The sequence below is a fragment of the Pongo pygmaeus genome, chromosome X, assembly GCF_028885625.2.
Source record: "Pongo pygmaeus isolate AG05252 chromosome X, NHGRI_mPonPyg2-v2.0_pri, whole genome shotgun sequence".
In the NCBI taxonomy this organism is placed as follows: domain Eukaryota; kingdom Metazoa; phylum Chordata; class Mammalia; order Primates; family Hominidae; genus Pongo; species Pongo pygmaeus.
The window spans coordinates 140,193,986-140,209,376 of NC_072396.2; the positions used below are offsets into that span (position 1 = coordinate 140,193,986).

General features: G+C 38.0%; 1 protein-coding gene across 1 annotated transcript; it reads right to left on the bottom strand.

Moving 5' to 3' along the window:
• Window positions 1-400: 400 nt before the first annotated feature.
• Window positions 401-13,683, bottom strand: LOC129024215 (putative SAGE1-like protein). The gene is given in 13 exon segments (XM_054471073.1): window positions 401-545; window positions 929-1,022; window positions 1,393-1,780; window positions 2,031-2,136; window positions 2,768-2,871; window positions 2,873-2,910; window positions 3,159-3,299; window positions 3,570-3,680; window positions 3,939-4,073; window positions 4,324-4,464; window positions 5,094-5,234; window positions 8,003-8,135; window positions 13,474-13,683. Coding segments are annotated over 13 exon segments (1,887 nt in total).
• Between the last annotated feature and the right edge of the window lie 1,708 nt (window positions 13,684-15,391).

The following is a 15,391-nucleotide window of genomic DNA, read 5'->3' on the forward strand; positions in this document are numbered from 1 at the left end:
CTTAATGGAAAATTACAGCAACCCAATCCAGGCAGGATATCTATTGGTCCAGACTGTTTAGTAATGAAGGTTTGAGTCATCCTGCCAGACCAAGCATCATGACCAGCTGACATGCTACCTCAGGGCAAAGGGAATGAGAAATGGGTAGTGAAAGAAGGCAGTTATAGATACCAGCTACAACAATGTGAGCTGCTGCAAAAACCAGGACTGTCATACTAAATACTTTGGTGAGTTATTAATTCATCCTCCTTCTCAGGGGGAAGAACAAACAAACAAAAGTACAGCTTTTATTAAGGGAGATTTATTAAATATAAAAAGCTCCCTCTTTTTTCTTAGCTTTTGGAAGGAAATTCTCTTCACTTCAAAATTATAGGGAGCTTCAGCAATAACCTATTCTATTCTACAGCATGTGTCCTTGTTTCTCCTTGGTCTTTGCACTAACACAATTTTTTTTTCTCCTATGCTTAACTTTTCTGAGACGGCAGTGGGAATCTATTTCTTTAAGCACCTTCTTGAGTTGCTGAATTAAGGCAACTTTTTAAAACCTGAAATTAAAGAGATATTCCATCAACCAGAGGATACCTACAGCATCTATGAGATGTAAGAGGTAGTAGTGGATACAAAATAGAGTTCACAATCTACATGCAAATAAAAAATGCATCCCCATGGAAAGATACAAACTAGAAAAATACAAAGTGAGTCAAGTGAGGGCCCACGCCCACTCCCAGATTATGGTAAATTTGGAAGGCTCCATGGCATGGGAAGAAAGTGTTAGAATAAGATAATATCAACCTAAATGCCTGTGGAAGTAGCATGACTACGATTGAGGGCCAGGGATTAGGAAGAACAAGGCATGATTTGTTCCTGCCCCTGTCCCAAATTGGGCGCAAGTGCTTAAAACAACAGCAGAGTTACTTTTTGCACCCACCTTGCTGCTTCCTTGATGGTAAATTCAACAAATTGTCTCTTGACTTTCATAGATCCTTGTACTTCTTCAAGCAAAATGAAAATTCTTTCATAATCTGAAGATATTTAAAAACATTAGTATTTCTAGAGTTATGAAAATGAAATATACCTCAATCTTAGTGCATCCACTACCACAGTATACATTTTCCATGGGCTACAATGTTACATAGTGTTTGTGTTTTGAATGCTTAAATCACAACATCTGTATATTACTAAGGAAACTATTGTGAACACTAACAAAGGAAAACAAAACATTTAAGCAGATGTATTAGAAATTTTCAGTGAAATTAAATAGAAGTCATGCTAAATCATATACAGATCCAATTCAGCCCAACAATGAGCTCAAGAGGCAGCTTAATTCTGTTCTAAATCATAGAATGAGAGACTTGGCATGCTTTCATTGATAGACATTCTTGCACTACTTACTTTGCCCAAACCTTTGAACTTCTTTCATTAATTGACATTTTATATCTTGATTAATTTTATTTGCCATGGCAGGAGATATCTGTGGAGTTTCCACTGAAGACATTGCTGTGACTGGTGGGTCACCTTCAGAGACACTGTAGTTTTTGGTGCCTACCCCAAATTAATTACTATCATGTTTGTAAAGCAGCTCCTCTCTGCTGAGACTAGTGAAGTCGTAAGAGAAAGAATCCAATGCGTTGGGTGGCATATGATCTCCTGTCATATTTATAAGCTCTAGTGGAGCAGAATTTGACAGGAAGCCATCAGGAGGCATTTGACCATTTTCCATCTCCTCCTCTTGAATATTGTGAATGACAGTAGCATCTGGAATCCAAATGAAAAAGTTGAGCTGTGAGGTAAGTGCATTATGTCACCCCCACAGCTATATCCATCTGAGGCTCAGTTTCTAGGATGTTATCTCATAAAGCAGGAAGATACACCAGGTGGCTACCCGAGACCCCTTAAACTGAGCTCAAGTAGGATAATACAACAAAACCACCTTCTTCCCTGCAGGACGCTATGCATGCATATGGAAACCATAGGACAGTACAAGCAATACACAAATATACACTGATCCCTGGTACTCCTGGATGAAATACCAGCTCCTGACAGATTAATAAGCCTCGGTGGAACTGTTGACGAGGAGTTATCAGGTGCTTGTTTTTCATCTTCTCTTCATGGACATTGTGAGTGTGGTGGTGTCATCTGGAAACAAAACGAAGAGGTCGAGCTGTGAGGTAAGTGCATAATGATAACCCCATAGGGATATCCCACTGATGCTCATTTTCTAGGAAATTATCCCATAAAGTGGGAGGATATATCAGGTGGCAATCAGAGAACCCTGAAACTGAGGCAAGAAAAGATTACCGCAAAACCACCTTCTTCCGTTGATGCCACTATGCATGCATATGGAAATCAAGTAGGAAAGTACAACTCATAAGGAAACACACACAGATCCCTGGTACTCATGGCTGGAATCCTAGCTCCTGCCATATTAATAAGTCCTCATGGAACACTTGACAAGAAGTTATTAGGTGCTGGTTGGTCATTTTGTGTCTTCTCTTCATGGACATTGTGAGTGATGGTAGCGTCTGGAAACCAAATGAAGAGGATGAGCTGTGAGGTAAGTCCATTATGTCAACCCCCAGGTATATCCATCTGAGGCTCAGTTTCAAGGAAATTATAAAGCAGGAGAGGATATGCCAGGTGACCATCTGAAAACCCTCAAATTGAGCTCATGAAAGATAATACAACAAAACAACCTTCTTCCCTTCATGACACCACGTATTCATATGGAAAACAAGTAGGACAGTACAACCAGTAAACAGACATACACAGAGCCTCCCTCGTACTCGTGGCCAGAATACCAGCTCCTGCCAAATTAATAAGCCCTGGTGTAACAGTGCACAGGAAGTTATCAGGTGCTGGTTGGCTGTTTTTTTATCTTCTTTTCGCTGACATTGTGAGTGATGGTAGCATCTGGAAACCAAATGAAGAGGTTGAGCTGTGAGGAAAGTGCATTATGTGAACCCCTCAGGGTATATTCCTCTGATGCTCACTTGCTAGGAAATTATTGCACAAAGCAGGAGGACATGCCAGGTGGTGATATGAAATCCCTTAAATTGAGGTCACAATAGATAATACAAAAAAACCGCCTTCTCCCCTTCATGACACCATGCATGCATATGGAAACCAAGGAGGACAATCCAACTTATAAGTTAACATACACAGATCATTGGTACTCATGGCTGGAATACCAGCTTCTGACGTATTAATAAGCCCTGGTGGAACAGCTGACAAGATATTATCAGCTGCTTTTTGGCCATTTTCCATCTTCTCTTCATGGGCATTGTGAGTGACAGTAGCACCTAGAAACCAGAAGAAGATGTCAAGCTGTGAGGTGAGTGCATTATGTCAACCCCACAGGTATATCCTCTGATGCTCAGTTTTTAGGACATTATCTCATAAAGCAGAAGGATATGCCAGGTGGTGATCTGAGACCCCTGAAATTGAGCTCATGAAAGATAATACAATAAAACCACCTTCTTCGACTTATGACACTGCCTGCATACGGAAACCAAGTAGAAACAACTAGTAAACAAACATACACTGATCCCTGGTACTCATGGGTGGAATACCATCTCCTGACACATTAATAAGCCCTGGTGTAACGGATGACAAGAAGTTATCAGGTGCTGGCTGACCATTATTTATCTTCTCTCCATGGACATTGAGATTGACTACAGCATCTGGAAACCAAATGAAGAGGTTGAGCTGTAAGATGAGTGTATTATGGTAACCCCACAGGTATATCCATCTGATGCTCAGTTTCTAGGGAAAATATTTCATGAAGCAGGATAGGGTATGCCAAGTTGCAATCTCAGAACACTCAAGTTGAGCTCACGAAAGAAGTTACAACCAACCAGATCACCTTCTTCCCTTGATGACACTGCATGCATATGAAAACCGAGTAGGACAATCCAACTTATAAGCAAAAATACACAGACCCTTGGTACTCATAGCTGGAATACCAGCTGCTGCCATGTTAATATGCCCTGGTTTTACAGTTGACAAGACGTTATTAAATTGTGGTTGGTTATTTTCCATCCTCACTTCATAGACATTGTGATTGATGGTAGCATCTAGAAACCAAAGGAAAATATTGAGCTGTGAGGTAAGTGCATTATGGCAACACCACAGGTATATCCCTGTCATAATCAGTTTCTAGTAAATTATCTCATTAAGCAGGAGAGGATACGCCAGGTAGTGATCTGAAACCCCTCAAATTGAGGTCACGAAAGATAATAAAAACAAAACCACCTTCTTCCCTTTATGACACCATGCCTTCATATAATAACCAAGTAAGACAGTACAAGTAGTAAACAAGCATACACAGATCCCTAGGACTCATGGCCGGAAAACCAGCTACTGCCATGTTAACACACCCTGGTGGAAAAGTTAACAAGACATTGTTCAGTTGCAGTTGGTCATTTTCCATCCTCTCATCACAGACACTGTGAGTGACGGTAGCATCTGGAAATCAAATGTTGAGTTCGAGCTGTGAAGTAAGTGCATTATTTCGACCCACAGGTATATCCCTCTGATGCTCAGCTTCTAAGAAATTATTGCATGGAGCATGAGGACATGACAGGTGGTGTTCTGAGACCCCTCAAATGGAGCTCAAGAAACATAATACAACAAAATCACCTTCTCCCCTTCATGACACTATGCATGCATATGGAAACCAAGTAGGAAAATCCAAATAGAAAGCGAACATACACAGATCTCTGGTACTTATGGCTGGAATACCAGCTCCTGTCATATTAATAAGCCCTGATAGAACATTTGACAAGACATTATCCAGTTGCGGTTGACTATTTACCATCCTCTCTTCATGGACATTGGGATTGAAGATAGCATCTGGAAACCAAATGAAGAGGTTGAGCTGTGACGTAAGTGCATTATGTCAGCCCCACAGGTATATCCCTCTGATGCTCAATTTCTAGGAAATTATCAAAGAAAACAATATGCCAGGTGGCCATCTGACATCCCTCAAATTGAGGCTAGGAAAGAATATACAACAAAATTACCTTCTACCATTCATGAAAGTATGCCTGCTTAGAGAAACCAAGTAGGAAAGTACAACTGATAAGCAGATATCCACAGATCCCTGGTACTTGTGGATGAAATTCCAGCTGCTGCCATATCATGAAGCCATGGTGGAGCAGTTGACAAGACGTTATCAGGTGCTGGTTGGTTGTTATTTATCTTCTCTTCATAGACGTTGTGAGTGACTGAAGCATCTGGAAACCAAATGAAGTGGTTGAGCTGTGAGGTAAGTGCATTATGTCAACCACACAGGCATACCCCTCTGATGCTCAGTATCTAGGAAATTATCTCATAAAGAAGGAGGATATACCAGGTAGCAATTTGAGAACCCTAAAATTGAGGCCAGAAAAGATAATACAACGAAATTACCTTCTTCCCTCATGACACTATGCATATAGTGCATAGTGGAAATGAAGTAGAACAGTATACCAAGTTAGCAAACTTACACTGATCCCTGGTACTCATGGATGAAATACCAGCTGCTGCCATATTCATAAGCACTGGTGGAACAGTTGTGATGACATTACCAGGTGCTGGCTGGCCATTTTTTACCTTCTCTTCATGGACATTGTGAGTGATGCTAGCATCTGGAAACCAAATGAAGAGGTTCAGTTGCAAGATAGGTATGTTTTGTCCCATGCTCCCCCAGAGGGACAGCTATGTATTAATCAGTTTCTAGGGAATTATTTATTTCATGGAACAGAAGGATTGACCACGTGGAAATCTCAGAACTTGCAAACAAAGATCAGGTTAGATAATACAATAAAACTACCTTTTTACTTCTTGGCATAATGAATACATGCAGTAAACAAGTACGACAGCAGAATAAACATTCACAGGTTTTTGTTCTCATCATTTTGTATCATCTTGCTGCCCTTTACATTTCTCATTTGATATTATTTTGATAGTTCACCTATAAATGCCTTGCTGTACACAGCAGGAAGCGAGACTAATTGAGCCCTCCTTAACCTGCCTCCTTTCTACCTCAAATATTCTGAAAAAATAGAGGGGGCTATTGGAGTTGAACACTCCTACCTCCACTCCATCATCACACATCTGTGTTTTTTATGATTCTACAGATCCTTCCCCTTTGTCTAGAAAAAGTGACTTTCTTTTCACTCCAGGTCTGACACCTTTTTCATTTATTCATCATCTGTGGCAGGCAGCATGCCAGGAGCTGGGGATCAGCAGTAAACAGCCCAGAGAGCAACGTTCCCTGCCCTTGCGAAGCTCACATCCTCTTGGGGCAGTCAGACAATACATGTACAATGAGCAAATAAAACAAACAGCGCTGGGCTGGTGTTGGGGAAGCAGTCCATGGGCCTGTGGGAGACAGCAGCAGAGGGAGCCCCCGGGGCTGCAGCTGGTTTGGCAGGGCCTTCTGAAAAGGTGCCATTGGGCAGGGCTTGGAGAAAGAAGCAGAGCCTCCTGTGCAGAGGCAGAGGGAGAGTTCCAGGTTGCGGTGAGGCCAAGGGTAGGGAATGGAGTGGGGATGGACCGCGCACTACAGAGGTGAAGGACAGAGGCAGAGAGAGCCAGGAGGAAATGGGTGGGATCCGCGTTAGGAGAGGGTGACAGAGGCCAGGCCATGCAGAGGCTCGCAGACCAAAGCTAGTTCAGGGTCTGTTCTGAGAGCTTATGAGAGATGAGGATGGGTTTTCAGGAGGGACATGGATGATGTGATTTACGTGCTGACATAATTATCTAGCCACAGGGTTAGAGAGTATGCGATAGATGACCGAAGATTAGCAACACAGAGCTAAGAAGGCATTGTACTAGCCTGGAGAGAGATCACGGCAGTGTGCACTGGAGGCATAGAGAGAAACGGTTGGACGCAGAATTTATGCTGGGCTTCTACTGCTGGACTTGCTAAGAGATGGGAAATGAGAGAGTAATAAAAGAATCATAAGATAACTCATAAGTGACTTTAAGTATTTTGACTTGAACTACTAAGTAAAAGTACACCAGGAGTGTTCAGGAGGTGTTAGGCAACCGACCATGAGAGCTGAGTGCTGCCAACTCTTCCCGAATCTGGTTTAGTCACCTTACGTGACAGTTTGAACTAGATCATGGTGGGATTATCCACACTATGGATACCTACAAACTCTAAAAACCGGGACTTCTCAATCCTCCATACCTGTGAACAGCTGGTTGTTACACCTTTGTGGATGTTTCACCTAATGGATGTATCTTTAGCTGAAATAGTGAAGGCTGAAAGTAGTGTATTTTTGGAGAGAGGGAGGTCAGAAATTTGAACATGTAGAGCCAGTTGAATTTTAGATGCCTATTAGACACTTAATAGAAATACCACACATGTAGTTGTATTTGAGTCTGGATTTCAGGAGCAAGTTGTAGTGTAGAAGTATAATGGTGAGAGTTCTTATAGTGTGAATCATTTAAAATTCTAAGATGGCATGACATCACCTAAGGAGATAGTATATTGAAGAGAAGAGAGCCTAGGATCAAGCTTTGGCGCCCTGAAATATTTAGAGGTGGGAATGGAGAGGAGAAAAACAAAAAGGAGAGGGAAAATGAGTCTCTGGTAACAGGGTAAGAAATCCAGGTGTCTGGGGACCCAAGAAGCTTTCCGTGCAGGAGGGAGTAAACAACTGTGTCTCATGCTGCTGAGACATTAATGCCAAAGTGCAGCAAACACTGGTGACCTTGATGATAGTAGTTTCATTGGAATACACTAAGAAGAAGCCAGACTGCACTGGGTTAGAGCGGAATGTGAGGACAGGCAGAAAGTGAGCAGACCCATCCTCTTGTTGAGCCCACCATCTCCTTCTGCCTCGGGAACCTGCTTCATTCATCTAATGCTTGCAGCAACTCCAAATTGTTACGCCTAATTAGAACCTTGCCCTTCCACTTGCAAATGTGCTCATATCTGTTCATCCCTCAAGGACATGACTACAAATGTCCTTTGACATGGTTGAGGCCCAAGGATTGGATTCCCCCTCACCTTCCTGTTTGTTTAACCACCATGACGTACTCTTCCTTCTCTTAGATGAAGAGTGTCTCTTGGATTTTCTCGAACGTTTCTTTTTGCTTTGATGCCCTGTTGCAACCTGATTTACTTCATCACTCCTTGTTTGCTGAAAAACATCAGTGAACATATTCTATTAAAGACAAATCCAACCATTGCAAAGTCACAGTCTTCATATGCATACACAGCCATGCATTTATATCGTTAATATAAAGTTTTAGTCACAGGTCAAGGATTTCTCATCACTCAACACACCCGACGCTCTCAGAAAAGGCAAGCTAATTTTAATCTAGTCTCAGTGAAACAAGGGAAGGTAAAATACAAGGTGTTATCCAAAGTCAAACATGGTACAGTCATGATAAATCAGAATGCTTGGGGAATGAGTGGTTTTCATCAACCAAAGGAATAAACATATGGTTATATCTCTAATGAATTACACATCATTTTGTCTCAGCCCTTGTTAGGGGACAAAAAAAAAGAAATACCTTTCTTATCTTTCAGTGCTTTAAAACTACGTATTAACAAATACTGATTAATACTTCATTAGATGATACATATAGATAGTGAACGGTAGGATAGATTGAAAAGGTAATTGTTCCCACACCTCCATGGTGGGAACATTTACCTTTTCAATCTATCCTACCCTTCAATATCTATGTGTATCATTATGTATATCATATAGACACATATAGATATCATTATATCTATATGTATCACTACCTATATGTATCTATATGCTTCATTTCCCAAGCATTCTGATTAATCTTGACTAAACCATGTTTGACTTTGGATAACACCTTGTATTTTACCTTCCCTTGTTTCACTGAGACTAGATTAAAATTAACTTGCCTTTTCTGAGAGCATCATATGTGTTAAGTGATGATAAATCTTTTATTCCAATATGTTGATCTTGGAGACAGACAGGGGTAGGGCATGCTTTGCAATGTTGATGGTAGATAAAACATGAAATTCAAGGGTATAGTAGGTAAACTAAAAGCTGTTTTCATCAAAGGATAACCCAAGACTATGCTCCTGTCTACCAGAGGTACCAAGAAGGGCTGGTACTTTTTCTACTGAAAGTATACCAAAAATTTGAAAAGGATGGACTCCTACCTAACTCATTTTATGAGGCCAGCATCATCCTGATGCCAAAACCCGGCAGAGATACAACAAAAAAAGAAATCTTCAGGCCAGTATTCCTGATGAACATCGACGCAAAAATCCTCAATAAAATTCTGGAAAACTGAATCCAGCAGCACATCAAAAAGCTTATCCACCATGATCAAGTTGGCTTCATCCCCAGGATGCAAGGTCGTTTCAGAATAGGCCAATCAATGAATGTAATTCATCACATAAACAGAACTAATGACAAAAACCACATGAATATCTCAGTAGATGCAGAAAAGGCCTTTGATAAAGTTCAACATCCCCTTATATTAAAGGCTCTCAATAAACCAGGCACTGAAAGAAAATACCTCAAAATAATAAGAACCATATATGACAAGCCCACAGCCAATATCATACTGAATGGGAAACAGCTGGAAGCATTCCCCTTGAAACTTGCGCAAGACAGGGATGCCTTCCCTCACCACTCCTATTTAACACAGTATCAGATGTTCTGGCCACGGCAATCATGCAAGACCAAGAAATAAAGTGTATTCGAATAGGGAGAGAGGACGTCAAATTATCTTTGTTTGCAGATGACATGACCCTATATCTAGAAAATCCCATCGTCTCAGCCCAAAAGCTTCTTAAGCTGATAAGCAACTTCAGCAAAGTCTCAGGATACAAAATCCATGTGCAAAATTGCTAGCATTCCTATATACCAAAAACAGGCAAGCAGAGAGACAAACCATGAATGAACTCCCATTCACAATTGCTACAAAAAGAATAAAGTACCTAGGAATACAGGTAACAAGGGACGTGAAGGACCTCTTCAAAGAGAACTACAAACCACTGCTCAAGGAAATCAGAGAGGACACAAACAAATGGAAAAACATTCCATGCTTGTGGACAGGAAGAATCAATACTGTTAAAATGGCCATACTGCCCAAAGTAATTTAGGGATTCCATGCTATTCCATTAAACTACCATTGACATTCTTCACAGAGTGAGAAGAAGTTATTTTAAAATTCATAAGGAGCCAAAAAAGAGCCAGAATAGCCAAGACAATCCTAAGCAAAAAGAAGAAAGCTAGAGGCATCACGCTACCTCACTTCAAACTATACTACCAGGCTACAGTACCCGAAACAGCGTTTTCCTGGTACAAAAACAGATATAGACCAATGGAACAGAATAGAGAACTCAGAAATAAGATCGCACAGCGATAACCATCTGTTCTCCGACAAACTTGACAAAAACAAGAAATGGGGACAGGATTCCCTATTTAATTAATGGTGCTGGGAGAACTGGCTAGCCATATGCAAAAATTGAAACTGGACCCCTTCCTTACACCTTATACACAAATTAATTCGAGATGGATTAAAGACTTAAATGTAAAACCCAAAACTATAAAAACCCTAGAAAAAATATAGGCAATACTATTCAGGACATAGGCACGTGCAAAGATTTCATGACAAAAATGCCAAAAGCAATGGCAACAAAAGCAAAAATTGACAAACGGGATCTAATTAAACTAAACAGCTTATGCATAGCAAAGTGAACTATAATCAGAGTGTACAGACAACCTACAGAATGGGAGAAAACCTTTGCAATCTGACCATCTGACAAAGGTCTACTATCCAGACTCTACAAGAAACTTAAACAAATTTACAAAAGAAAATCAAACAAACCCTTTAAAAAGTTGGCAAAGGACGTGAACAGACACTTCTCAAAGAAGACATTCACGCGGCCAACAAACATATGAAAAAAAATTGAACATCACTGATCGTTATAGCAACGCAAATCAAAACCACAATGAGATAACATCTCTTGCCAGTCAGAATGGAGATTATTAAAACATCAAGAAACAACAGATGCTGGCAAGATTGTGGAGAAAAAGGGCTGCTTTTACACTGTTGGTGGGAGTGTAAATTACTTCAACCATATGGAAGACAGTGTGGTGATTCCTCAAAGATCCACAGGCAGAAATAGCATTTGATCCAGCAATTCCATTCCTGGGTATATACCCAAAGAAATATAAATCATTCTATTATAAATATACAAGCATGCGTATGTTCATTGCAGCACTATTCACGATAGCGAAGAAGTGGAATCAACCCAAATGTCCAGCAATGATAGACTGAATAAAGAAAATGTAGCACATATACACCATGGAATACCATGCAGCCATAAAAAGGAACGGGATCATGTCTTTGTAGAACCATGGATGGAGCTGGAAGCCATTATCCTCAGAAAACTAATGCAAGAACAGAAAACCAAACAGTGCATATTCTCACTTATAAGTGGCAGCTGAATGATGAGAACACATGGACACATGGCTTGGGGGCACACACAATGGGGCCTGTCGGGGGAGGCATGGGGGTAGGGAGAACATCAGGAAGAATAGCTAATGGATACTGGGCTTAATATCAAGTTGATGGGTTGATAGATCCAGTAGACCACGATGGCACATGTTTACCTATGTGACAAACCTGCACATCATGCATATGTACCTCAAAACATAAAAGTTGAAAAACAAAGAATATGCTCCTGTATTAAATATGCAGGAGCACATTTAATAAAATTTATATTTTATAATAAATTATATTATAATATAATAAATATATTACAAATATCTATAATATATAATATAATATAATATTATCTATAATAAATATATAATATAATATAATATTATCTATAATCAATATATTATATAATATAATATTATCTATAATCAATATATAATATAATATATTATCTATAATCAATATATTATATAATATAATATTATCTATAATCAATATATTATATAATATATTCTCTATAATCAATATATAATATATTCTCTATAATCAATATATAATATATTCTCTATAATCAATATGTTATATAATATATTCTCTATAATCAATATATTCTATAATATATTCTCTATAGTCAATATATTCTATAATATATTCTCTATAGTCAATATATTCTATAATATATTCTCTATAGTCAATATATTCTATAATATATTCTCTATAGTCAATATATTCTATAATATATTCTCTATAGTCAATATATTCTATAATATATTATCTATAGTCAATATATTCTATAATATATTATCTATAGTCAATATATTCTATAATATATTATCTATAATAAATATATTCTATAATATATTATCTATAATAAAATATTATATAATATAATGTAACAATATAATAAAATTATATATTTATTATTAATAAATAATCTATATTTATTAATAATAAATATTTATTACACAAATTTATTAATACTTAATAAAATTTACATTTATTTTATTAATAATAAATATTAATAACAGTAAACATATTTGTATTTATTATATCAATTTTATTACATATAGTATTTAATAAAACATATTTATATATAATGTTGATTTAAAAATTTTCCAATTTTCATTTCCTATAAAATAGGGGCTTAGAATGTGTGAAAACATTTTTACCGAACATTTACTACCATCCAGTTACTGTTCTAAACGCTTTACATGTATTAACTCAATCCTTGGCCAATCCCTATGAGTGAGGTGTGATTCTTATCTCTATTGTTAAAAAAGAGAAAATAAAGCCACAGAAAATTGAGGAAAAGTTTAATTAATTGAGGAGTTTTGGGACTGTGGTGGAATAACTTTAGTCTGGTTTGATTACAGAAGAGATTATTGCCTACCTGTGTCCTTATACCAGTGGTCTGTTCCACAACTGCAGATGCAATCTCCTTTGTCTTCATGTTTTAATGGTGAAGTTAGTATGTCTATCTCATACACAACACAAAACTCACATTAAGATCTCCATTAGGACAATCCAATTATGGCAACATCACCTAGTGCTTCATATTCCACGAGGAATACTTAGTCATTTTTTAGATAGAGCACTAGAGACTTGGATAAGAGCAACAGACTGTAGACTGTAATCTCAATATGAAAGGAGTTATTGTGGGGAGTGGGAAAGAATATAGACTCTGGAGTCAGAAAGGTATGCGTTCAAACCCTGGCTCAATCTCCTATCATGTGTCACTTGGGGCAAGCCATTTGATCACTGTCAGCCTTGATTTCTTACTAAAGGGGATATAGTAATACACATCTGCAGAACAATTATGAGCATTAAATGTAATAATTAAAAACATCAGTTCCTTGTATAATGAATCCACTCGGTTCAAAAAGTTCCCATTTTATGTTCACATAAGAATTCCTGTGTCATGTTTTATCTTTTAAATCAAGAGAATTAACACCTATAGTTCACATTTATTTTTTCAATAAGCAAGTAATTATACTAAGAACGTCACAATTAGGGCGGAAACAGAAATAGTTGTCTTACTTGCCCATCATTTGTAAACACATAGCCAACTGTATGAAGTTCTTCAGTTGGAGTTGGTTGACTCGTTTGAAGTGGAGAAGCCTGCATCTGCAGATAGTCCTCATAATTAACTATGTGTGTTACCAGAACACTTTGATTTATAACTGGAACATAACTGACACATAAATCGGTGCTACACAGCTGAAATATATGATCCTCTTGAGAGTACATGATCACAGACTGTCTTAGTAATGTGTGCCTTAGTACCAAACACAGTTTAGAATCTCATATCTAGAATCTATATCATGTTCCGTGATCTAGAATCATCTCCCTTTACCTAAGTCATGACTCAGTCCACTCTCACTACTTCCTATAGGTTCACACCACCAAGTTAAACAATTCCCTTATGCCTCCAGCTCAGTTTGAGAATGGGCTGACCTTCCTTACACCACCATCCCAACTAAAAATATAATTCTAAATATTAATACTTTAATATTTAGAATGCCAATTTTCACTGAATTCTTCAAGTTCATTTTTTAAAGCTCAAAGGAGTAGTATGTATTAAGGAGCACATACACTGTCCTACTTATCCTACCTGCCCATTATTTATAAACACACAGCCAAAAGTATAAACTTCTTCAGGTGGAGTTGGCTGACTCATTTGAAGTGTCTCATTTGAAGTGACTGACTCGTTTGAACCAGCATCTGCGGATATTCCTCATAGCTAACTATGTGTGTGTGACTACAACACTCTGATTAAAAACTAGAACATAAATGGCAAAGAAATTGACACTATTCTTCCCATTGAAAGGGTGTAGGCTCCGAGGCATTCTCTTATCATCCAGAGAATGCTGAGTAGTGAGCCTAACCCTCTTTGGATAACTTGCAGAAATCTATAGATATTTTTCCCTGGAAAAATACCCTTACACACAAACTTGGTGTAAAATTTCAGAAATGTGACCAGCCTAAGATCTGATTAATTTAGTGGACAGACGACCCCACTTAAAATCACCAAAATTGGGGTACAGAGGGTTTGTAAACTGATGCCAATTATCCTGGACACTATCAGCTTTGTTATTTCCATATAAACAAGGAATTCTCTGCTGAACTCACAGCGGTAGGCAATGTCATATAGTATTTGTGTGTGTAATCTCTGAAATCTGACAGACCTAGGTTCTGTCACTTTTCCAACTGGTTAAACCTGTGAGGGCTGCTTAAATGTGCACTCTACGATTCTATTTCCATAAAATGGGCATAAAACAGTATCTAATTCATGGCGCTCTCATAAGGATTACCAGAGATAAAGCGCAAAGATAGTGTATGTGCTGGCTAACATACTTTCTTTAAGCTTGAAAAAAATAAACTTGTGGGATTCAGTGAAAATGGACATTCTAAATTTTAAAATATTCAAAAATAAACTACTCATACAATAAACACCTTCCTACAAACTAGACTTGATATTTTCAAAATCAATAAAGGCCGACACAAAAACTTGTCTGGTTTCAGCATAGCAAGTTTCCTCCTAGTTAACTTGTCTAAATGACTGCTACTTGCAATATCATAAGCATTTCTGTATGTCTAAGTCCTCCTTTATGAAACAAGTAATTCGTTATTCCTGAAATTTTAAATTGATGTATTTAATACAGGCAAGCAGAAGGAGAGGAATGATGGAAATTAGAGTAGAAGAAAATCAATAAAATAAAAAAAGAGAAAAATCAATGAAATCAAAAGTTGGTTCACCGAAAAAGTGAAAGAAACCTAACAACCTTTTAGCTTGACTGACCAAGAAAAAAAGAAAGGACTACTAAAATCGAGAATGAAACGGAGGTTATTAATACTGACCTTATAGAAATTAAAAGGAATAAATTATGAACAATTTTATGCCAACAAATTAAACAACTTAGATAAAATAGAAAAATTCCTAGAAGACAAATTACTG